Below are 25,412 nucleotides of genomic sequence, written 5' to 3'. Positions count from 1 at the left end.
TCCTGGTAAATAAAAAGGGAATGAAAAAAAAAGTATTAAATTAATTTTTTTTGCAAGAAATTACATTACTTTATTAAAATGTGACAAATTGTGTTTGTTAAAGCCAAGATGTACTCCGTAACACTGTTTCAGATAGTTTATCTGGATCTTCTTGATCTGTGTATTTCATGTCCCTGTTTTGTGTGAGAACTGCATAGTGGAGGTTTTAGTTTATGAACAAGCTTTGCAAATAAAACTTAAATGTTAGTAAGTTTGCTTGTCCCAGTAATAGTGAATTAAAGTTTGCACAGAAGGTGAAAACTTTAATATTAAGATGAAGTTTGAGGAAGTGCTTTGCTAAGGTAATTGAAAGCAAGTTAATCTGAAAGTTCCTGAATAGAAGGGTGTTTTCTGATTTTGTACCATAGTGAATTCTATCTGTGTTAGTGCAGGAAAAAAGCAGATTTTTACTTATATGTTGGTTGTAGTGGGTGCTCTTCATGGATAAAAAGTTACTTCTTAAAGTGTGTATTGATTTCAAGTAGCAGGGTGGAGAGAAAAGAGTTGCTGGAGAGACCATTATTCTTGCGTGGTTAGCACTGAAACTTTTACAGTGTTACCGTTGTGTCATGCATCATCCTGCACGTTAAACTCTTTAGTTACAATTATTAGGGCGGGATTTAGAAGCGTAATAGAAATTAACAAATTCAAATATTTGTCTAAGTCTTAAAGATGTTTCAGAATATTGTTCTGATCTTCAGGACCACGTGTCTGTCCACCTTCAATCTACTATGATTGATATCTTGTGATTCTGATAGTGTTTTGGATGGAGACATCTCCTTTCTTGCTGAAATTTACTCCTTCAGATGTTCATAACCACTTTCTAAATAAATCTTATGTCTTCATTTTGTGAGGCAAAGTAAGTCAAATAGTTTCCTTAGACTTGTCCCTGATCACTGAAATAGTTCTTTCTTGTACCAAGTAAAATCTTGAATTCCTGTGCTGTTATTCTTAAGTGTGATTTCACTTGTATCTTTCTCTGTGGGGATATAAAAAGAAAAACCTAGTAGTGTGGGGAAAATTGCCTATACTCTTTAATGTTTGATTTCTTTGTTTAATTTGTTTTGCATGAGATAAACTAATGATACTTGTTTAAGGTTACTTTTGTTCTTTTTGCAGGGTTTGGGTGTTGACTCTAGGTGTTATTTCTTAGCCTTTTCCTGGAATTCTTGGCTCCTGATTTATGCAGTTGCTTTCTGATTTGCTTTTCTTAGCATATTACTACTTTTTCCGAAACAGAGGCAATACATGATTTTTTCCCAAATGCTATTCAGACAACACAAATTTGTTTAAAAGATAGTGTTTCCAGCTGCTTTACAGGTGGTGATAAATAGTTTCTATCACAAAAGAACCTAATTGACTCAACCTTAAAAAAAGCCCAGCCCAACCATTTCTGTGTTTTGATTGAGTGTATTTGGTGCTGTGTTCTTATTTCAGCTTCATGAGTCTCAGAGTAGATGACTGAATAATATTTATGACAAGTCTCTTCACGGTACATTATCTGGAACCAGCTGTTCATTATTCCTTATTATTAAGTCACTGCCTTATTATTGAAGATCATACATCACAAAACTGTAGAATTAAATTTTATTTAGTTGAACATTGGGTTAATTATTGCATGTTACTTGAAGCAAAATGCTTTACAGACCTTCAGATCCCAGCCCTCAAGATGTAAAACTTAAGAACAGGAATTCTTTCTTTGCTGTAAACTATTCTGTTATCCACAATACAGCAACGCATGACTTTTGTCTGAATTTATGGGCTGTGGAAGACTTTGTTTACTGAAGTCACTACACATTACTTGAATTGGTCACAAGAGGCTATTGCTGAGATGAGACAGTAGTTTGACCAGACTGATCAAAGACATTTAAAATGTATTTGAGTGTTAATAGTATGAGGATAAAAGTATTTCAGTACCTTTTTCTTTCTAAAATTGTGCAGCTCTGCTTCAGCAGCAGGCAGGCTGAGCCAAGTTAGCTTTTGCCACAGTTTGGTTAAAGAACGGCAGATTTGTGCTGATAAGGAATGGTGGATTAAACATTCATGATAAATTTTGGGCCTACTCTTTTGTTACCAAGAGAGTTTCTGAAAGGTCTGGAATTGTGTTTGATCTGTGATGTTTACCTCACTAAGTTTACTTCTGATAGCTGCATTTATGCTGGGAGTACATCAGCTGCTTTATTCGTATTACTGAACAGCATTTGTATGGTGTATATGCAAGAGAAAACTTGCTAGTAGACATATGGTTTCTTCATTTCAGTTAAATGCATTTTTATATTTTATTTATATTTCAGTTAAATTGTATTTATGATGTAATTAAAGCAGGGTCATGCTACTGAGTTTCATTCTCTTGAGATAGTTTAAATGCTGTTTTTTAAAGTTTAAAGGTAATTTAAAGATAGTATGTATCTGAATAAAGGTTGCAAGTGGTTCGGTGGACACAGAATGCAGACACACGTCTGACTTTTTGGTGTAGCTTAGGTGGGGGACCTGAGTAGCAGGAAAAGAAGCTAGAAAGGACCTTTTTAATGTTACAGTGTCTTGCAGAATAGTTTGCTAAGTGTTAGTCTAGCGTAAGTTGGGAAACAAGCAAGAAACACTAGTGTTGGCAACCAAGCTGATCATGAAGGGTTTAAGCATAGTAAATCTTGCCTGTGGCAGCAGAGTTGCCTTGCTGACATCCCAGTCTTACATTATGTGATCTGTTTCCAATTTATAAAAAATATCTTCCTGAGAATGAAGAGTATCCTAGAGCTATCAAATATATGTCAAATAATCTAAACAGACATCATGCTCATATTAAAAATATTTTTATATATAGGTTAAACTTATTGGCAACATGAGAAAGCTATCAGCTATAAGAATGTTTATGAAACCTGGTAAAATACAGCACCAGCAACTTTAAGCTGGGCAGGCTATGTCCTCTAAAGCAGTTTTAAAATATCTTTTCCTGACGTGCCCTTTGTTTCCCAGTTCAATTACGGCTGGGATGTTTTTGCCTATTCAAAGTTAGAACGGTTTAGTATTAAAAGTACTCTCCATTCCCATGTCTAATTGCTAAACCAATCATATGTACAATTAGATGAAAGAAAATGTTTTCTTGACTTTGGTGTGGAGTATTCAGTATCTGCAGGAGTTGTTTTTCATGTTAGTCCTTGACTGTAAACCTCTGAATTTATTCAGGTAGTGTTCTAGAAGTACATATGTTCTTTTGTTCTTGCTGGCTTTTTATCAAAACTATCTGGAAGAGTTAGCCCTAAAAGTTACTCTTTTATGGACTTATTGAAATTTACATATGTATTCTTTTGCTGATTTCATGCTCTGATTATTGCGCAGCTTTGGCCCAGGTCTATCTCTTTACCATTTTGTTACACTGCTTTCTAAGAAAGGAATTGAATCATCTGACAGAGTAGCACTATTAAAAATTTTTTGGAGCTTTTTTAGCTGAACACATGAGGAAGGCTTGAGTCTGCTTCTAGTATAATTTTTGCATGAAGAAATAAGACAGCCAGTGTCAGTGAGCTGTGGGAAAAGGTCGTTTTGCAAAACACCTTTCCAGTCCTTGAATACTTGGTGATCACCCAATCTTTTGTGCAAAAGATAAAAGGTAAGGATGTTAGTTAGGTAATAACAAATTCTTCTCATGGCAGTTGCATAAATAATGTTAGGAATCTTGACTAGTTTCTAAAAAACAGTAACATAAATCTATTAAGTAAGATTAAGTAATCTCTTAAGTATTTGTTGTCCTGTACTTAATAGCACCAATAACTTGGTAATACTTTGTGGAATCTTTTTATGTTCTTACTTAGTACAAACCTAATCTTACTCATTGTTTTTCAGACTGTAAGTGCCGCAGTCTGAAGACTTCGTTGTTGTTAGGTTGATCTTCCAGTACTGAAAAACCTGTATTGATGATTTCTGACAATTCCATGATTCTTCTGCTTGGAGATGAGAACTGTGTCTAATTGAAGGAGAATAAATTTTTTTTCTTGCTGGAGTCTGCTCAGCTTTGTTGTTTCTTAATTTGACATCTCTCATATTGGTTGATTTGTAAACATATGCTCTTTTGTATACTTTTATTGAATGCAATATATCTGTGAAAGTGAACATGTTTCCTTTTAGAAAGAGAAGCCATTTCTGTGATGGTTCATTGACTCTACAACTTTGTTCATCTGTATTTTTCTAGTTTGATGTAACTGGAATACTTACGTCTCTGGAATTTTTGTTGAAGTTAGTTTAGGAGTGAGTGTTGAATGACTTCAGTAGAGTAATTAATAGTTAAGTTATTTCAGTGAGACATACCTTTAACCTGGTCTCTATTTAACTGTAATAATTGTGCATCTTACCTTACAGTTTAACTATGGTGTTGAAGGACCAAAAAACATAAGTATGATCTCATGTCACTGAAAAGAACCAGCAGCTCAATTTAAGTGCAGTTTTACGTTAAATTAAATCTAACGAATCTGTAAGACTTCCTTTTAGAAGCTGGAATAGTCTTGTCAGTCAATGGAAATCTGCAACATCCTGTGATGTTCTGGTTCAGGTCAGAGTACAACAATCATTATGAGTTACCAAGTTCAGATTACACATCTCTTACTAATACGCACGTTACAGCAGCCATGGATCAAAGTGAGCTACATTTGTGCTCACTAATGGATTTGCACTCTGCTGTGCAGAGATGTGGAATACACATTTCTTTGGTTCTCCCTATGAAATTTGTGTGGGTGTTTATTATGTTTTCAGTAGCTGAATTTCTAATAGTGTATATATAATATTTAAAATATTTTTGAGTCATCGACCATTTTGCAGTGACTAGCATCAGAGTTACCCTTGTATAATTCAGGCAGTGTTTCATCTGTTTCTTTCCTGTCTGTGCTAGAGTTCAGCTTCAGGTAATACAGTTTCCATTACATTTCATTCTCGTGCTTACTGAGAATAGTCTTCTTACCTGTGAGAAGACTGTAGGGTAGAAAAAGTATTCTTGTTTTAATTGTAAGCTCTTGCTTTCTATGGCCCATTTTCAAACTAGAGAATTTTAGTGGATGTTGACACTCTGGACTTGTAGACTCTCTGTTTCATTGAACCTAGAGACATTGTGAGGTTTGTGATGATCCCAAGTGTCTAGGTTTTTTAGGGAACTTTCATATGGCCACTGTGACTAACTGTTAGGGATTAATTTTAAAAAATCAGCTTCTAGGAAGCTAATAAAATAGCTCCTGAAATCCTGTCTAGTACCAGATAGTACCAGAAAGTATTTCAGCAAACTAATTTTGCCGTAGCATATTGGATCAGACCTTATGCAAGGTGCTTTATCCCGTTTTCAAGAAGAAACAAAGGAAGAAATATTACAGTTGTATTTTCATGATTCCTGTGATATATTTGATTTATGTGACAGTTTAGTAATAAAAGCAGAGGTTTGATGCAGTAAACAAGATGAGGATAGTTAGATTCTAAGCCAGATCCGTGAGAAAATAATATGAGAAAACAGAAGGGAAATACTGAACAAAAGACAACAAGTGTAATCCCCTTGTAACATAAGCATCTGAAAGGGTTCATTTCTTTTCTTCTGATTACAGGGACTCACCATGAGGTGCTAAGCCTTTTTTCATTGATTCGGAGAGACTGGACCTAAATGGCGCAGCATGACTTTGCTCCAGCCTGGCTTAATTTTCCTACTCCACCATCATCAACAAAGGTATGCTTTGTGTTGTTCTTCTGAAAAGGCACACTCATTATTAGTGAAGTCTAAATGTCATAACCTCATTCACAGTAAAAATGCAAATCTCTTCATGAATACTCTGATGACAGATGACTCCACTAGAATTTTTTGCTTGAGCAGCTTAGTTTGTGGAAAGAAGCATATGCCTCGCCTTGACTGTTGTTGGGTTAAGATTGCCTTCATCAGGAGCTTAAAATAAATTATTGTATTCTATGCTAGAAGTACCAAGACAGGGCATTGTACTTGATGTTCTTGCTTCTGATTTTTCTCTGTGTCCTGTAAATTTTACAGAAGTGTTATTCTATCATCCAGATGCTTAAACTCATGCTTTCTTAGACATTCTGAAATGGCTCTGCTGTTGGTGGAATGCTTGTTGCTACTGGTGGAGTGTGGTGCTCTCACACTGTTACGCATATTCACTCTGGTTGTTTAATCTAGACTATCGTTACTTTATATAATGGGACAGTTATCTTAAAAATGGGAAGTAACAATCTCTGAATTGTTAGGATTTGTAAATATTCAGGGAAGTCTTGAGTATGTCAGTCTCAGAAATGTTTTTTCCTGGCCTATCTTTCTACTTTTAATTTGTGCAAATGCAGAAGCAGAGTCAGCACTGGATATTAAAACTCCTGTCATCTGCTTCCCTATTTGTAGACCTATCTTCATTATAATAGTTTGAATGCAATATTTATATCTGCTCTTGTGAGAATGGCTTTGCTTTTCTTTAATATATTTATATAAACATCGTGCAGTCTTTTGTGTCCATGGAAAATGCTTAACCTTGAGAAGCTTCCAGCAATAGGCTTGTGGTGTTGTTAAATGCAGAGATAGCTGGCTGTGTCAGTTGTCTTCTAATACTTTGATTATACATCAAGTGTCTACATGCATATAAATGCATTGTTTTAGCCAGGTCGTTGAATGTCCTTATTCATATCACTCTTTTTATGTCTCCTCTAACCTGACCTGGCTAGATTCTTTGTTTAGTATTATCTATTTCTGGGAACATCAGGCCTATCTGTTCCAGAATACCTAGTCCCTGAAAATCCAAATTAAGATGCAGTGTCTTTGTTTTCCTTCTCTGTGATTTCTGATGCACTTATTTTGATCTGATTTTTTTCCATTTAAAATGTTTTAAATTGGACAAGTACTCAGAGCTTAATGTAATATGGCGTCACAATTGCAAAACAATCTTCACCACATATTAAAAGAATCTGCTGCAAGAGCTTTACCTGCCTGCTTTATGTGTCAATATAGCAGGATAAAAGTAAGTTCTGGAACTTTGAATGTATCTGAGGTATGGGGTGCATTTGTCACCTCATTTCTAAACTGTGTGAAATTTCATTGCAAGTGTATTTTGTGGCTCCTGTTCTCTTCCATGATTCTTTGGCTCATGGTGTTTAGTTAGATTTTAATCTCTTTCAAAGCTGCATGTTGTGTGCTTACTCTTTTGTAATATTTGTGTGCCATTGTTGCAATGCACCTTATTTCCCTGTATTACCTCCTTCTTCAGTGATGAGCATTCTGTGATATACAGCACATTTGGATATTAAGCACTTGATAATTCTGTTTGGTAGCTCTTAGTTTACAGAATAAGACTTGTCATTCACCTACAAGACAAGTCTCAAATGTTGTGGTTCCTTATCCCCTCTATTTCCTAAAACAGGTTTATTTTCTGCTTCCTGTGTTTCAAAGAAAGCAGAGCAGAATTGCAGATAAGAGGGATGGAGATGAAGAGGAAGGTTGGGGTGAGGAAGGCAAGGTGTCTCATGTTTCATGCAGAATTGGGCTGGGGTGCGGCTATGGTATCAACAACATTTAAACTTGAGAAGGAGAAAATGAGCTCTGCTTGGTCAATTTTTATTTTCCTGAAGTGTAATCACTTTCAGGGATTACACCTGCAGGAGTGTGGTTTTTCCTCTAAGCCCTTGGTAGCTGAGATATTTTTCCTTACATAGCTCAAGGCTGGCATTATAGAAACGTGCTACCAGGAAGCTGTGATTGTGAATGAGCTTTCTAATATGACATACAGATTACAGCTGGATTGAAACCCATCTCATCTATTGCTGCTGATTTCCTTTAGACAGCAAGCTTTTCTCATCTCTCTATCAGTTATGCAGCAAAATACACCTAAATAGGTGTGTATCTGTCACTCACTGGGTCTTGTTTGGGTCTGGAACTAATGTATTTGTATCAGTGTAGTGGTGCTGATGGGCAGGTGGAATGGGAAGGTTTTGTTAATAGTGAAACCATCTTGGGATATAGAGAAAACTTTTAAGCAAGTATTGCTGTTAAAAGGGTATGGGGGATTGAAGATAGACAAACTCAGTTTTTGCAAATTCACTTTTACGAGTTAAGCAGTTGGACTTACTGTATTTCTTAAAATCTGTGTTTTTTCTTTCCCTTTTTCTTCGTTAGCTGAACTGAGTCACATAATTTCCCAACTTCCAGAAATTGCCAATAAATTTCCTATTGATTACAAAGCCTACTGTCATATCTGCCTTGAGAAGCTTCGTAGAGTGGTACCTCCATCATGTGGGGAAAATGCAAACTGCATGATCTTTGCACACTATTTAAAAGCTTCAGATTCACTACAGCTTGTACAGCTCAAACACAATGTGTAAAATGCTCTCAGTTATAGTTCATGAAAATGTTTATTGTTTTTGAAGTTAATACAGAAAATGGAAAGTTAAATTCCAAAGGTAATATTATTAGGAGATTGTATGTAAATGAACATGTGAAGCTATCTTCTAAAATTTCACCTAGGATTGGCAGATTTAGCACTTTCTGAAATTTTTGACAGTTTCTTCAAAATCTTTTAAAGGATTTCCTTTTACTTAAATATTTATATTAATTTGGCAATTTTTGAGGCACTTAAATATTTTAATAATCTGTTGCAGTTTTCTGGTTTTTCTCTCTCCAAGTTTGTCAAGTTATTTACTTCCCAAGTCTCAAATTGAGAGGGTAGTCCCTGTACATTTGACTTCTGTACAATTTGGAAATACATGCTTTGAGTTTTAAACATATACGCGTATTTGAATTTGAATTTTAAGCAGTGAATATTGAACAGCATCTTGAGCTCTCTAGTGGCATTGTCTGTAAAATTTTGGGTATCATTTTTTGTGTGTGTGATTTTCTCTGTGGGATAGGTGGGAAGAAGGAAGCATTTTTAAGTGTACATCCAGACAGAAGTTATAAGGAAGACACAGGTTGTGTAAGGCAAGATATTTTTTGGTTTTGGTTATCTTTAGGTATGAATTCTAGTCAGGATGGGGTTAGATTTCTTAGTGCTATTCTCAAGATTCTACTTTATAAACTTCCTACTGATATATTAAAGATTTATTTCTTTAAAATCTCCCTAATTTTGAAGTTTCAAACTTGAAGTATCTGTGAATCTGTACACTTTTGATTTTAGGTTTTAGTTGTATTTCATAATTACTTGTATTTGCCTTATATAGGTTATAATGACAAGATTAGTGAATCAGGCTTTGTTTCAATATAACTGCCTCGGGTGGAAGTGTCTTCTTGCTTTCTATGGAATGCATGTGTGTAGTCTCTGAAAATCCAAATTAAGACCCCAGGCTTCTCTTCTGCCTTCCAGATTGTGATGATCTGTCCTTTCTTACCTTTTTTAAAAAGTTTTTTCCTCTGCTGCTACACATGTCACTTATGCCTCTGTTCTGCTGCCAAAACAAAGTAGACACTTTTTACGTTGTGTCACAAATGTGACTTAAGGGTGTATCAGTGTCCTTGAGCAGAAGACACAGCTTCCACTTTGTTAACTTGAGAAGTGGCAACACAGCTCTGAACTTGACCTCTGAACTTGAGGTCAAGCTACATTGTCTGTCATTCAAAGTTCTTGTAAGAAAGACTTTTATATATTGTGAACTATGTGCATGTTACAGTTCTGATGATTAAGTTTTGTTATTAATCAGAGCTCAGGCCTACCACTTGTGCTCCTTTACAGTCATCGCTGAATTTTGAGAAACATTCTGAAAATTGTTCGTGGACAGAAAATCATTATGAAGCAAATCGCAGAAGACACAACTCTTCAGAGGGGTTTGATCCTAACATTGGACGGCCAAATGGAGGTATAATTTATGGAACACTTTGAATATCTTTGCATCATTTCTTTGTATCACTAGCTAGAAAAGAAGTCTGATGATGGTAGCTCATCTATGCTTCTATTCTGCAGTTAAAGAGTGATAATGGAAAGACATCTTCTGGGAGAGGGTGTGAGCTCTAAGGGTTGGTTAAAGTAATGTGATTCCAGGTGTATTTCTCTCTTGAGTAGAATAATAATATTGAGTTAATACCCTAGCTAGCAACATATAAATGAGCAGCGAGAAAAAGAGGTTGGCTTGTAGCTTTGGCTGGCTGTCTTGTTTCTCTGGCACTGTTTTGTAAGATCCTTCCCTGCTGCCTATGGGAATGAAAACTTTTTTACTGTGCTATTGTATCCCAGTATATAGAGCTACTGACTTGTTTAACAATTCTGCAGAGTAGAATATTCTTTTAAAATTGATTGTAATTGCATTTCTTTAAAATTTAAAAACTCTAGGGCATTTTGGGCGAAAAGAGAGGAATGGTTGGCATTCACAAGGCAGAAATGGTCCAGAAAACATGAACCATCGTGGGGGATACCATGGTCGAGGTTCCCGTACTCGTAACAGCACTTTCCATTGTGGAAAAGGCCAAGGACTGCATGAAAACAGTGTACCTGATAATGAAATCCGCAAAAAAGAAGACAAAGAAGTACCCAACCAGTTTGAGGCTGAGGATTTTGTAAGTAAATTGTAATTATAATAAACAAGGTTTCATTTTCTCTGCAAGTACCATTTTGTCCATTACAAGTCACTTCATGAGATTTCACTGGTTTCAGATCATCATATAAAGAATAATCTTTTCCTTAAGGAAGAGAGTGTTAGTAATTTTTCCGTTAACTTGTTTCTCATTTTATATCCAGATTTTGTCACTATATGTTTATTATTGTTACTTGTGTATTTAAGTGAAACTACAATCTGCTGTGATATGTGTTATGTATTAAATTTTGCATGGTTTACCTTATTGGAAATCTGAAATAGTAACAAAGTGATCTTCATGCTAGTGGCCTTTTGAGATCCCATACTTCAACCCACGTTTATGTGTAAAGGGAAGGGTGATCCTACTCTTTGAAGAAAGATATATTGCTTTTTTTTTGCCTTTTTTTTTTTTTTTTTTTTCTGTCTCTGGCCAGTTCATGTAATGACATTGGCTGCTTCCTGAGATGTTTTGTTGGAGAAGAAAAACAAGTGAGCATTGACCTGTTTGATTCATGGGGCGAAATGTCTAGTCTGTCAGCAGAGGTCATGCTGCTGATGTTATTCCAATGTCTTTATTTCATTCATCCCACAATTGAAGACTTATTTTTTAATAATGATAAACTTTCTTTCAGCCATCTTTAAACCCTGAATATGAGAGGGAGCCAAACCAGAATAAATCACTAGCTGCAGGTGTGTGGGGTGAGTATTTTTGATGCATTTAAATGCAAAAATGTAGCAGAAATCTGAAGTTGTTTTATTTGAAACACAAACCTCTCTTTAGAATTATAAAGGTATAGATTGAGAAAACATCAATCTTACTAAAATACAAGTATCTTTTAATAAAAAGAATAATACTTCTGTTTGACTATCAGTCAGTCAGTTGGTCTGTACATGCAGCCATGACTAGTATTCTTTCCCAGAGCAAGTATACACTTTTTTTTTTTTTGTAAAGATGTCAACTATTTATCTTCACTTTTGTTTTCAAGAGGAAATGCAATGAAGATTGGTCACCTAAATTAGTGGTGTTGATTGCTAGTTGAAGGCTTTGTAAAAGAATGCTTCTGACTGATTAGACATGTTGGAAGAGTTTGGAGAGAAACCTGGGATCGCTGGAAGAGTAGGTTAGCTTGCAGAGATTTAAAGTCCCATTCTGGAAGCAAATGTCTTAGGCTGTTGGTTGTGTTTGTGAATTATTTGTATAACAAAAACAGTCCTGAGCATGGGCATTGAGCGGACATTGAGTCTGGGCTTGTTTTCTCATCTTCACCTGATTACATTTGGCTATCACTTTACAGTTCTAATGCGCTTTATGTAGTCAATTGTTTATCCCTAAGAAGGTGGTAGCTTTAGATGGCAGAGGTTTTAAAGTAATAAATATACTTAAAATAAGAACACTTCTCTTTGTTACAAAAAAGTTAAATAAACATAAAAGCTTTTGCTTCAGTCTAAAACTACTGCTAATAGTGAGGTTTGGTTTTTTTTTTTTGCAGATTCTTATTTTCGTATTTCATCAGTATTTTTTACATTCTGAAGTAACATTAGATATAGGCCAACCCCTCAATATAAATATCTAATCGCTATAAAGCTTTGCAGCATAATAAACAATTGTACAAGTTTCTGGTTTTGTGTTGTTAGCAGCTTTCATGTGATAATCTATCTTTCAATAAAAGAGTCTTGTTTTGTATTTGAAAAACCGAAACTTAGGCTGGTATTATTCCCTTTAAAGGGAAACAATATTCAGGACAGAAAAGTTACAATCCCTTCTAAAATCTATTAAAAATGTATGCATATCTTAGATTCCATTTTGCCTTGTGCATATGTGGTGGGAGCCTGTGAGTATTATGAAAAGTCTTGTTACAAAGTTTAATGAGAATGAAGCTTTCCGTTGCAACAAATGTTTCGTAACATCCAGCTGCTAAAAGTCTTGTATGCTTTTAAGATACAGGTTTTGTTGGTTTGTTTTTTTTTTTTTTTTTTTTTAAACAGAGGATATAGTGCCTCTGAATTAGAATTGTTTGCAGGGTGAGAAGATAATCCTTGAAAAGGCTGTTAACACAGCTTTGGAATGCATGTACAAAAAAATTTTTTTTTTCAGTTTTTGACAATTTTAGAACTGTTTTTAATAGATGTTCCTTAACATTGCTAAATATCAGTTTCTCTAGTTTGACAGCTGGCTGTATGTTTCCTAATTTGTGCTCCACTGAACATGGAAATCTTGTCCTGTCATGCCCATCTGAGGCATGGAGCTAGAGAAACTGGTCATTGCCATGGTCTAAAGTGTATTGCACATCTTGTCTTGTGTTTATAGAATCTCAGTGTGGAGTTCTAAACTGATATGTTAATAAATATATAACTAACTATTCTTTAAGAAACCTTAAGGGCAATATGAAAGCCAGAATCTCTTTTGAAGTTTGGGTAACTATCAACAACTGACAGTATTTTGATTTTAGAATTGCTATGCAGCATTCACTAGAACTGTGTAGCTAGCTTGTTTGAAGAGTATCTTTCCTTTCAAAAAGTGCAATTGCTGCATTGCCAAATGAAATAATTTAAAAATGATGGTTGTAGAAAATGAAACAGAACTTGTGTTTATCTGGTGTGTTATTTATGGAACTAATACTGAGCTAGATTCCTAATTTATGCCTGTTTGCACTGGACCATTTGACTGTCCAGTACGTTATGAACTAAAAACTAGCAAGATTGTGTACACATGCACACATAGGAACACACACACACACGCACATATATATCTATATACACACACACTTCTGTTTTTTTTTTTTTTTTTCCAGAGTACCCTTTAAATCCTAAATCTAGATCTCAGAGAATGTTGGTCATTAAAAAAGGCAGTGCAAAAGAACTGCGGATATCTGGATTCCCAGTAGTGGGAAGTCTTCATTCACAGCCAGTAAGGAATGGAACTGGCACAAGTGTTTATAAAGGGTTAGTCCCCAAACCTGTCACTCCACCTGCAAAGGTGAGTATTGGATACCAGTGTCATGAAAAACATGCCAAGAAAAATCATGCCGTAATTCTGAATGTGCTTATTCCATCCCTGAGAATACTGTTCCTAGATTATCATGTATCCAACACTTGCAAAGTGCAACGCACACCAAAAAAGAATAGAAACAACTTTTTTTCATTTTTCTTTGTAAATTATACTGCAATTTAGTCTCTCTTTGCTTCTTATCTACCATTTTTGCAAAGTGCAAGGGATGAATGAGTGAGAGTAAAAATGATGTGTTTAACTTACAGAACAGCAGTGTCTTTTTTGTATATGATTTTAATAGAACAAAATTAAATAACTATTGGAGATGTATAGTCAGCATAATAATACCTTCAGAATTCATCCCAGTTATAGACAGAGATGACATTATAACCTATTAGTGTCATTCTGGTCTCTTTCCAATTGAAACTTTCCATGTTCAGAATCACAGAATATTTCAAGTTGGAAGGGATCCACAAGGATCACCAAGTCCAACTCTTAGGTGAATTGTCCCTACGGATATCAAACCCATGACTTTGGCATTATTAGCACCAGGCTATAACCAACTGAGGCATTCTTGGTGGCTTCATCTCTAGCTTTTTATTTCAGGAATTTTTCTGTGCTGTTCAGAGCATATGATCGAATAGTTCTTAACTCCATAACACTCTGAATCTAAAATAATACTTTCAGCTGTTGAAATCCCATATTTCATTTTCAATACCTTAAATATGAGGATCTTAATTGTTTTGAAATTTTAGTCTTTATATAAACAGTGTGAGCAGTATTTCTGAGCAGATGAATTGCTCATAAACAACCTCTTTTCCACAAGAAAACAGATGTTTGCACTAAATTAAAATTGCAGTTATGATTTGCTTTTGCTTAGTAATTTTTCTGAGGATTCTTGAAAATAATCCTTTTGTAGTTAATGACTCTTTACATTTCTGTTTATATTTCTGTTTAGCCCACACAGTGGAAAAGCCAAGCAAAAGAAAATAAACTTGGGAATGCATTTCCCCATGGATCTGCATATGGTGTTGGCAATTTCAGTCCTTTCAAATCAACTGTCAAGGCATTCGCTGTAACACAAAATTCAATGAAAGAGGTAAAGCAGTGGCTGTGGTCAAATCTATAAAACATTTAATTTGTTTAGGTGAGGGTGATCAGTAAATTTTATGCGGAATTGTATTAAATATGTTTTTTTGGAAGCTGATGTGTGAGAAAGATGGAAGGCACATCACTGGCCTTTAAGTACTGCACAGTTTCCTTTATAGGTTTGATTTGGAGTAAAAACCATCATTAGGAAATACAACCCGATCCATTTAAACTTCAAAGCTGCTAAATGTATTACATGTTTCAGAAGGCCTACTGTTCATTAGCAGTGCTCCATAAACCTGCATCTCTGGGTTTACATGCACAAACTATATATACCAAAATGCAAATCTTCCCTATGCTTTTGACTGTGAATACATGTGAAATTTAAAATAAGATACCTGTGTCTTTCATGCAAAATTTTCTAAATGAAAGCACTTCTAACATTCTTTCTTTTTCTAACTTCCTACACTAGTGTAATCGGTCAAATTCTTCATCCCCTGTTGACAAATCTGGTCAGCCTCGTTTAACAAAATTGACAAGAATGCGGACTGATAAGAAGAGTGAATTTCTGAAAGCATTGAAACAAGATAGAGTGAAGGAACATGAAGATGAGAATCATGATGGGCAAGAGAAGGTGATTTTGTTCAAACCTGTTGTAGATACAGCAGCAGTAGGTTTCAGACAAACCATAAACTATTTCTTATTTTGTTGTTAACAGTTGTTAAGTAGTGGTCTTAGATCTCTAGATGAAGGAAAAGAGTTACATTTAGATGAATTTATAGACATTGTTCCAAATACTACTCTTCTTCCAGTGCTGCTTAGTAGTTTCTTTTTGTCTTTCTGCAGTATCTGTTGGTGCATGTTAATGACTTAGGTACTTATGTGTCTTTAGCAACAATAAAAAGGATAAATTAAGCTTAGTAAACGAACGTAATCATAGATTCATATCTGTTGGAAAAGACCTTTAAGCTCACTGAGTCCAACCATTAACCCAATACTGTCAAGTCTGCCAGCAAACTATGTTTTGAAGTGTCTCATTTACATTCCTTTTAAATACCTCTGTGGATGGTGACTCAACCACTTCCCAGGGCAGCCCATTCCAATGCTTGACTACCCTTCCTGTGAGAAGAAAGTCCTCCTGATGCCTAACCTGAATTTCCTCTGTCACAACTTGTGGCCATTTCTCATGTCCTATCACAGAGTTGGCAAACCCCCAACATGCCTACAGCCTCCTTTCAGGCAGTTGTAGAGAGTGATAAAGTCTCCCCTGAGCCTCCTTTTCTCCAGACTAAACACCCCCAGCTCCCTCAGCTGCTCCTCACAGCACTTGTGCTCCAGACCCTTCACCAGCTCCATTGCCCTTCTCTGGACTCACTGCAGCACCTCAATGTCTTTCTTGCAGTGAGGTGCCCAGAGCTGGACACAGCACTCGAGGTGTGGCCTCACCAGTGCCCAGTACAGGGGGACAATCCCTGCCCTGCTCCTGCTGGCCACACCATTGCTGATCCAGGCCAGGATGCCATTGGCCTTCTTGGCCACCTGGGCACACCCTGGCTCATGTTCAGCTGCTGTCACCAGCACCTCCAGGTGCTTTTCCACTGGGCACTTTCCAGCCACTCTGCCCCAGCCTGTGGAACTGCCTGGGGTTGTGATCCAAGTCCTGGGCCCTGTTGAACCTCACAGCATTGGCCTCAGCCCATGGCCCAGCCTGTCCAGGTCCCTCTGCAGAGCCTTCCTGCCCTCCTGCAGATTAACACTCTCACCCATTTTGGTGTCATCTGCAAACTGACTGAGGACACACTTGTCAGATCATTGATAAAAATATTAAACAGAACTGCTCCCAGTACTGAACCCTGGGGTACCCCACTCATGACTGACCACCAGCTGGGTGTTACTCCACTCACCACCACTTTCTGGGCCTGGCCATCCAGGCAGTTTTTGCCCAGTGAAGCATGCACCTGTCCAAGCCATGGGCTACCAGCTTCTGCAGGAGAGTTCTGTGTCTAAGAAAGGCTTTAATAAAGTCCCAGCAGAAAACATCCAAAACTTTTTTTCATCCACTAAGCAGATCACCTTGCCATAGAAGGAGATCAGGTTGGCCAAACAGGACCTGCCTATCCCAAACCTTTGCTGACTGGCCCTGATGCCCTGGTTGCTATGCATGTGCCATGTGATGGCACTCATCATGATCTGCCTTGTGACCTTCCTTGGTACCACGGTCAGTCAGACAGGCCTGTAGTTCCCTAGAATCTCCTTCTAACCCTTTTTGTAGGTGAGCGTCACATTTGCCCGCCTCCAGTGGCTTGGGACCTCTGTGGTAGTCCAGGACTGCTGATAAATAATGGGAAGTAGCTCAGTGAACATTTCTGCCAGTTCCCTCCATGCACTTGTGTGAATCCCACCTAGCCCCACAGACTTGTGGGGGGCAGTGTTTCATACCTTGGCCGCTAGTTGTCCTACAAAACAAGAAACTTGGTTCTGCTACTTAAACCATTTCCTTTCTAATTAGTGTTTAGGTAGCCAGAAGTTCTCTATTCTTGGTCTAATCATGGGAGCAATAGCTCAGTGTATACATAAATCATTGGTTTTTACCAGTTGAGAATTTGAAGGCCTATAATATCCATGTATAATATGCATCAGGTTTCTTTCAGCCTGAGTCGATTTAGGTAGTGCTTGACTGACACCAGAGACACATTGTGTCAATGCTGCTAGCCGCCACCAACTTATACATAGTCCAAGTGAAGATAAATATCTTAGACTGAAGTGGTTACAGGCCTGTTGGCTGTAGATGAGTGGTTTAAATATCTTATTTAAAAAAAAATTTCATAAATTACAAGTCAGCCTGATAAACAAGTGATTTTGAGGAAGGGATATTAGGTTTCTGAGGTATTAAAAAGGACACAGGGCCAGTGTGCCTTGCTTATAAAGTTGAGATTGACTTTTCTGACCCCGATCCTATTTAGGCAAAATAAAATTTACTGTAATGGGACTGTAGAACTTACCTGTATGTGTGAGTTGAAAAATTTCTGCATCTTTTCATTAGGCATTCTATGGCTCAGTGCCCTGAGATGGATATTGGTAGTTTTGTTCATGTCTTCAAGAAATACACAAAGATTTTGATTTAAGATTGAAGAGTTCTTGGGAACCATCTAGAGGTTCAGACTTACAAATTAATGACTCAAATCATACCCAGCAGCTGAATCACGCTTGGAGGAAGCTATTTTGCCCTATATATTAAAATTGTTTAATAAATTTATATTTTTTTCTTGATATTATATGACATATTCTTCAGGCACATGATGTAACAGCTGAATGTATGTTTACTGGGATATGTGTTCTTAACAATATCTTGCTGATGATTCTAAAATTACTGAATTTTTTTCTGTATTCTGAAATTACTGAAAATTTCTTAAAGACAACACTGTGAGTGGGAGGGAAATGATGGTCTTGATCCTGTGCTCTGAAGTATGGTTTCTTACAGGTGCAGAACTCACTGATAGCATGATTTTCTCCTGCTATGGGTAATGCCGTTGTATGCCCAGTTTAGGGATTTTGTTGTTGAAAGAGTGTTAACTAGATAATTATCGTACTCTTCTTTGTTTTTATTGTTAGCCTCTTTGAGGCTATTTGGCTCATTCATAAATAAGAATTACAGGTTGCTGAATGAGTAGAGTAGAAAGAAATACCTCAGGCTTATAGGCTGAGGACATTTTAATCTTTGAGTGAACATGAACAGTCTACTTTCTAAATAAATTTTCTTTCTTTACCCTAGTAATTTATAGTAGCTGTTCACCACAGCCTGACAAGCTGCAGTTGACTGCATATGTGCAAGTGAACTTGTCTGAATTAAAAGAGCAGTATCCAGTCTTTCTGAATTCATGGCAGAGAATTTGCTATTTGAGATACGGGTGTTGTGACCTGCCCTTTAGACTAAGTAAACTTGAGAACTCATGTACTTTCAGACTTCTCCTGACACACATAGCTCTGTATTTAATTTAATTTAGGTATTTAATTAGGTATTTAATTAGGAGCATTATAAATTCAACAGATAGTGTGTTATTTTTGTAAGTATGAAGGGCAGCAGAAATAAGTTTGCATTTTAAGATATGTGTGAAACTTTGCAGAAAAGAAGTTTGGGGAAAATGGATGTGAGTTGCTATCTGCATTACTTGATCAGTAGTGTACCTTAAGAATTCTGTAGTGTGCAGGTATTGCAAAAGCTAGAAGGGTGAACAGAATTACCCCTGAAGTACGGAGTCTCTCCATTTAAACTTAATTTAAACTAAACAGAACCACTGAACTGCTGCACTTCTAGATATTTACTCGTGGATGGAATTTACTTTTAAACTTTGTAATGTAAAATTGTTTTTATATTTAGGATGATGAATCCTTCAGCTTGCATAACAGCAACAATCCTCATCATCAGAGAGATATAAACCGAAACTTTGAAAATGAGATTCTGCAGGAGAATGGTAATACTTCTATTACACCTCAGCAGATCATTCAGTCTTCAGCTTTCCCTCAGGCAAATGTTCTTTCAAGCTCACTTGAGGCAGAGCATAGGTATGTACTTTATATAACAGAAAGAGTGTTCCTTCATGGTAACTGAGCATGTTCGTTAATTCTTACTGGTTCAGAAGTCAGAATCTGAAAACTGAGAACACATAAAATGTTTCTTGAGTAATGCCAAATTTATCTCTTAGATATGTACTAATTTAACATGAAATATACTTTGTTTCTTAGACCTGTGTACTGACTTACCTTAATTTTTTAGTAAAGAAATAAAGAATATAGCAAACTGCATAGTGACTATATCCCTCCGATTTGGTCTCGGTGTCTGGGTGGAACAATTTATATAATTGCTGCCTGTATTAATAATATTTTGAATACTGCATCTTATGGAAAACTCCAGTGAGTTTTTTGTCATTATTAATTACTTTTGTAGCTGACTTGCTGACACTGTTAGTGATGTCACAAGACAATCCACTGGAAGGTGAGGAAGTAATTTCAAAAAAAGGATTGAAATACTTCTATTATCCCACTAGTAGCAACTGGTAGATATGAGAATGATGCTGCTGGAAAATCACAACCCAGTCTGGAAATGAGCTAGTCATGAGCTCTGACAGATTCTTACGGGTTCTGGCAGCTATGGAATTAGAATGATAGATTAGACAGATCTTTTTTTCTTTTTTTGTGATAGCGTCTATGTAAACATTGGACTAGAGAACTCTTCCTTTTTGTAGCACTTGTAGAAGAAACTTTCACTTCCTCTTATTCCTCATGAATATGAAGAGTACAAAGTACCCTTCTCTGTTCATTTTTCTCCACCATTGGCTGTGGAAACAGAAGGCCTTGTCCTAGTCCTGGAGTAGCAACATCACTGTCATAAGTGACACCATGTGGGATGAGTTTTGTGACTGGGCTGTTATGGATGGTTACTGGCTCCTCAGGAGGTGCAGGCAGGCTGAAGAGGTGGGGGAGTGGTGGTGTATCTAATGGAGGGACTGGAATATATGGACTCATTGTCGGAGTACACTGGAAGCCACCCACCCAGGATAATGACACTGACTGTACTTTAAGGAACTAAGGGACACTTCTAAGTCCTCTGGGGACTGCTGCTGTCCTAATGGGGGACTTCAGCTTGCCAGATGTTAGCTTGGAATACCACAGACATCTGAGGGCTACAAAAATACTGCTTGCCATTGTAGAGAGAAAATCTGTGATGTTGAGAGAATGTTCTTCATCAAAAGGGTGGTTGGGCACTGGAACACTTTTCCCAGGGAGGTGGTCACAGCACCAAATCTGGCAGAGTTCACATGTTTGGACAACATTCTCAGGCACATGGTGTGACTCTTGGGGTTGTTCTGTGCAGAGCCAGGAGCTGGACCCAATGTTCTTAGTGAATCCCATCCAACTAAGTATATTCTGGGATTCTGTGAAATCTTTGGCCACTAAAGGCTGGTGATTTTTTGACTGGGAGATGTGAGTCAAATCTAACTCTTAATTTTTCAATTCAAGTTATTTTAAATAGCCTTCTTAGGATTTCTGGGCAAATGTCTTTCCTTTGTGGTATCTCAGAGAGGCTGTGTGTCCATACTGCCCCAGCCCTTTGGCTGTCAGCTCAGCATGCATGTAGACAGATGTTATTGTTAGCCTTTTTATAATAAATTTTACTTGCAGTCACCAGCTTACCTCCCAGGATACCTTTGCATACCCAGTAACAGTGTTGGCACATTATGTACAAAACGGCTTCTTTCCTGCTGGGGAAGTTTCCAACATGCAGCAATCCTGTCAGCATCAAGTTTGCTAATCCAAAGTAATTTTTTTAATGTACTTCGCACTTTTAACCATTCTAGAATGGTGTAAATTTAAAGGGACTGTAGTACTGCTAACTTTACGTGATGTTGCTTAAAAGTTAGTTAGCCATTACCCTAAATTTTACTTATTTTAACAGGAGCTCTGTAACTATTTACTTCATTGAATGCAAGGTCAATGTCTGAGCTTGCTTGCAGTAAAGCTTTCTAACTCAACTATCACTGAACTGCATTTGGTATTGTGTTTTTCTGTATGGCTATACAAATGCATGTATTCTCTTAGAGTTTTGGATGCCTTGCATATATTTTTACTGCTTCTTGACAATTTAATTGTTCCTGCCTGTTATGCTGTCCAATTTGGTCCAAATGTTACAGGGGGTGCAATCTTCATATCTGTCATTGTCCAACCAATTTTTTTTTTCCCAAGCAGAGTAGGGCTATTCTCCTTCTTCTACAATTCCAGGCTTTTGTTAAGGTTCTAAAACTGTCATTGGTGCCTTTGGTTACCTGCAGGCTTGCCCAGTGCACATCCACACTGTTGGGACATAGAGTTCTTTGTGGGGAGGGTTGTATTGAAGGACACTTTTTGCTGATGTCTGGCTAAATGAAGTGCCTGGCATATGATATCACCTGTGAGTTTGTCTTACTTTCCTGTTTTAACATATTCACTGTTTTTTAGCTCTTAAGTGCCAGTTCTGGCATATATTTTAGAAACCTCTTTATTTTTTGTGAAATAGCTTTAGTCTGCTTTGATGTTTAAGGTCAAAAGATGACTGGTTTGCCTGAAGAAGGTGCTAATCCTTTTGGCAAAAACTTTGCAGCAAGCAGTCTTAATAGCCTCATTGTTAAATGTCACAATATCTTCTCCCTCAGATAACCCCTATTTTCACAGGATCTTCAAGTGTAAAATCACTTTCTTCCTGCTCACATACTGCCACCCCTCTTTTGGCACTAGCTAAAACTGACCAGATTATTGCATCTTTGTATATCTCAAGCTTAGTTACAAGAAGAATCTTTCTTCTCTTAATTTCTTCCCCTCATCCCAAAATTCATTCCTTGCTGTTTGTGCTGAAATACCAGCATGTTCTGTTGGCTGAGACTCAGTTATGAAGAAGCCTGACACAGCTCTTGACATTAGCATGTGCTATAAAAAAGAAATTACATGAGGCCATTGCATCCTGAACTGGTTTCCATTGAGGGGCACCACCAATATTCTTCATGACTGCTCTGCTTTGTTATTGAAAAAACCCTGCAAAGTCCCTCAGTGTGTCTTTGTCTCTCCATACTGTTCTCAGGGCAGTACATTGCTGCTTCCCTCACAGTTGTAAATTGTGTTAAGGAGATACATTCTTACTGTTTCACCTGACAGAGATCTCTTGCCTTAGAATGAAGGCACAGTTTTCACCACATATAGTGTAAAGAACAGTGGTGGAATAGGGTAATCTTTCAGGGACCTGAGAACTCAGCTTGTGTGCTTTGCATATCTGTTACCAGGTTTTGAACTTACATGTATGTAAGAGTTTGTTTAAAAAAAATACAGGCTGATTAATCAATGCATTTGTTACAGATCTTTAGACATGCATGGAGGCAGAGCTTGAAATGTCTGTGTGTGTAGCAAATTCCTTAATGTTGTCCTTAATTTAAAGGTTGTTAAAGGAGATGGGCTGGCAGGAGGACAGTGAAAATGATGAAACGTGTGCTCCACTAACTGAGGATGAGATGAGGGAGTTCCAAGTCATTAGTGAACAGGTAAGACTAAGTTAATTTTCCATTGTAAGCCTGTAGTTGGTTACTCTATATGCTTGCCTTTGAGGAGGATCTGCAGCAATTTTGATCGTTAGGGGTGTTGCTCTTTCACTACCATCTCAGTACTGTGCTTTTGGAACTATAGTTACTTCGAAAAAATAGGATACCAGTGCTGACAGTAGCTCAGGCCTATTCACAAAATATCAACGGAAGGGTAGGGGAGTGCTTCTGAGTAGTTTCAATACTGCTGGTGGTAGAAGTGCTCAGACTTTCAAGCTCCTTGGCTTAGTCTAAGGAAAGAGAGTCTTCTTTCAAGGTTTTTCTGCAGTTTCTTTGGTGTTCTGAGAGCTGCATTTTCTTTTTTAGGAATTGAGGGACATTTAATTTACTCATAACAAAGTATGAAAAAGCAATCTAGACTTGATTTTTCCTTTTTTTTTTTTTTTTTAAATTAGGGATGTTGAGTGTAGCTGGTGTGGTCAGTGAGAAAGAGTCAGGAGACTTGTGTGTGGTGCTAAACCTGAACATTTTGGTATTTCCAGGTCTAGCCACAAACATACTGAGTAGAGTATTTGGAATATTAAACTCTCAAATGCTTGTCTTACTGCACACTGTCTAAATATGAAAATTCAATAATCCCTTTCTTTTTATAGAAGTATCTGTTTCCTTTCTCTTCAGTGTCTTTGGCTTTCCAGTTGCTGGAATACCTGTTGCTCTCTGCTGCATCTCTTTTGGGCCCCTTCCCTATTGCCCCTTGCCCTTCTTAGCATAGATGTTTGCAGCACTGTGGGAAAGGGGACTGCATTGCAGGAAGAGACTTTTTTGGGAGGAGGGATCTCTGGGGCAAGATGTGTGGGGATTGGGTGAGAACAGGGTGAACTCATTGACTGCAGGAGTTCAGCACAACTGGAGACACTTGGATACAGGTGGCTGGCCAGAAGTGAAGCCTCACGGGGGAGTTATCCTTTGTGTGTATATATGAAAAGCTGTGGATCCAGTGTAGCCCAGAAGTGAAGATGTAGAGAGTGTTGAATTGCAACAGATTGTTGTGTTTTGCATTTTCTTTCTCTAAACATATAATGTTTTCACATTTCAGTTACAAAAAAATGGCCTTCGGAAAAATGGCATTTTGAAAAATGGCGTCATCTGTAATTTTAAATTTAGCCCCTGGAGAAACAGCACTTTCAAACCTGCTCTGGAGAATGAGGATTCTGAGACAAGCAGCAGTGATACATCAGATGATGATGATGTGTGAAGACTTCTGTAACACCTGTAGAAGCCCATTTGTTTTCGTGAAGATTTGGGGATGTGCTGTCCAAAACCAAAAATCCTAATTTATGTAGTAATATGCCTACCAGAGGAAGAATGATGGGACTTTTCTCTGAAGAATGTTTTCTTGGGTGTGTTGAAAATCACTATAATTTTTCTGTAAACGAATGTTGTAGAATGAGGCCTTGGGTTCACTCAGCATTGACTTTCATCACTGAAACATTTCTGACTAGCAATGTGACAATGTTACAAATCAGACTTTCTCACTTAATAAAAAAAGCAAGGAATTGTGTAATATCTTGCAAAGCTTCTGTCTTAAAATGTCTAAGGAAAACAAGGGCAGCTGGACACAGTGTTTTGCTTGCCAAGTAATTTCTTTCTAACGGTGGAAATCAACAAGTCCACTTTGTATGCAAAAAGGGCAATGTAGCATGTTGGCTAAAATGAGCAAAATGCACTAAAACTCTTCTTTAATTGAGCTATTGAACTGTTCTACAGATAACTGCTCTTTAGCCATTTGTAGTGTTGTTGTGGTTATTAATGGCAAAAGACCCTGATGTTACAGTTCCAAATTTCTAGAATTAACTTTTAAATTGAAAGCTTTAAGGGGTATTGTAAGACCCTTATTCTCACAGTGACTTGTGGGACAAGAAGCAGTTTAATTTTACTATTCAAGAAGCAGAAAAATTGTTACACTGGCTGGATTTGTCCACTACATGGGAAATAAACTGATTTACAGAGTATTGTCTCAGTGCATAGCATCATGGGTATTGTTTTTAAATCTGCTTAAGTTTTGTTTGCATTTATATTACATGTACTCTAGCAGCAGTCTGCATTTCAGAACAAGGTAAAAATACTTTCATCACGAGATCTTGCATTTATAGCTGCAGAAGTATATGTGTGCAATAACCACCTGTTTTGCTTACTCTGTGTCAGACCTTTTCTTTATGATTGCACTTTTAAAAAAGAAAGTGGTATTATTTATAGTTTTAATTGGTTTATTTTAGTTAAGTATTTTCCACAGTTGTACAAGCTGTGTAGCATTAATTCAAAAGCACAACTGCTCCTGGGGATATCACATGTGTTTATAGCATAGCATATATATATATATATATATAGATATAGATACTCCCCCCTCAAGATGTTTTTGAATTCTACTATTTCTTATAGCAAATTATTTGCAGTTTAGAACTTGAAAGCAAAAATATTTATAAAGTTGAGATTTTGTCTGTATTTCTTTAGGAAGATACTTTTCTTATAAGGTGCCATCAGTTTGGGCCAAAGTTGGTATCTTTTTTATTTATTATTAATTTAAATAGATATTTCTTTTCAAGAGGTCAGTTTTTGTATTAGAAGAGGCTTGCAAATGTTGATGTAGTTAATTTTGGCATGGTGTATTGAAATACTTCATTTTCTAATCTTAATTTAAGAGGATAAAATTGTTTTTT

At 36.9% G+C, this 25,412-nt stretch overlaps 1 protein-coding gene across 8 annotated transcripts in view; it reads left to right on the top strand.

Annotated features, from left to right (window-relative positions):
• Window positions 1–24,705, top strand: part of GPBP1 (GC-rich promoter binding protein 1) — a 36,464-nt gene extending 11,759 nt beyond the window's left edge. For 4 of the 8 annotated variants that reach the window (XM_085043425.1, XM_085043423.1, XM_085043422.1 and 1 more), the window contains 10 exons: window positions 5,616–5,734; window positions 9,698–9,846; window positions 10,317–10,540; window positions 11,190–11,256; window positions 13,350–13,534; window positions 14,505–14,645; window positions 15,108–15,269; window positions 19,014–19,198; window positions 22,596–22,698; window positions 23,792–24,705. In XM_085043425.1, the coding sequence (XP_084899551.1) occupies window positions 5,682–5,734; window positions 9,698–9,846; window positions 10,317–10,540; window positions 11,190–11,256; window positions 13,350–13,534; window positions 14,505–14,645; window positions 15,108–15,269; window positions 19,014–19,198; window positions 22,596–22,698; window positions 23,792–23,950 (1,428 nt within the window). In that variant the 5' untranslated portion in view covers window positions 5,616–5,681 and the 3' untranslated portion in view covers window positions 23,951–24,705. Of the gene's footprint in view, window positions 1–5,615; window positions 5,735–9,690; window positions 9,847–10,316; window positions 10,541–11,189; window positions 11,257–13,349; window positions 13,535–14,504; window positions 14,646–15,107; window positions 15,270–19,013; window positions 19,199–22,595; window positions 22,699–23,791 lie in introns of those variants that run through there. The other 4 variants (XM_085043427.1, XM_085043428.1, XM_085043429.1 and 1 more) reach the window with 2 other exon arrangements.
• The last annotated feature ends 707 nt before the right edge of the window (window positions 24,706–25,412 follow it).

Source organism: Lichenostomus cassidix, chromosome Z (genome assembly GCF_008360975.1).
Source record: "Lichenostomus cassidix isolate B80296 chromosome Z, HeHo_3.0, whole genome shotgun sequence".
NCBI lineage: Eukaryota > Metazoa > Chordata > Aves > Passeriformes > Meliphagidae > Lichenostomus > Lichenostomus cassidix.
This window is presented reverse-complemented; position numbering and strand designations above follow the sequence as displayed.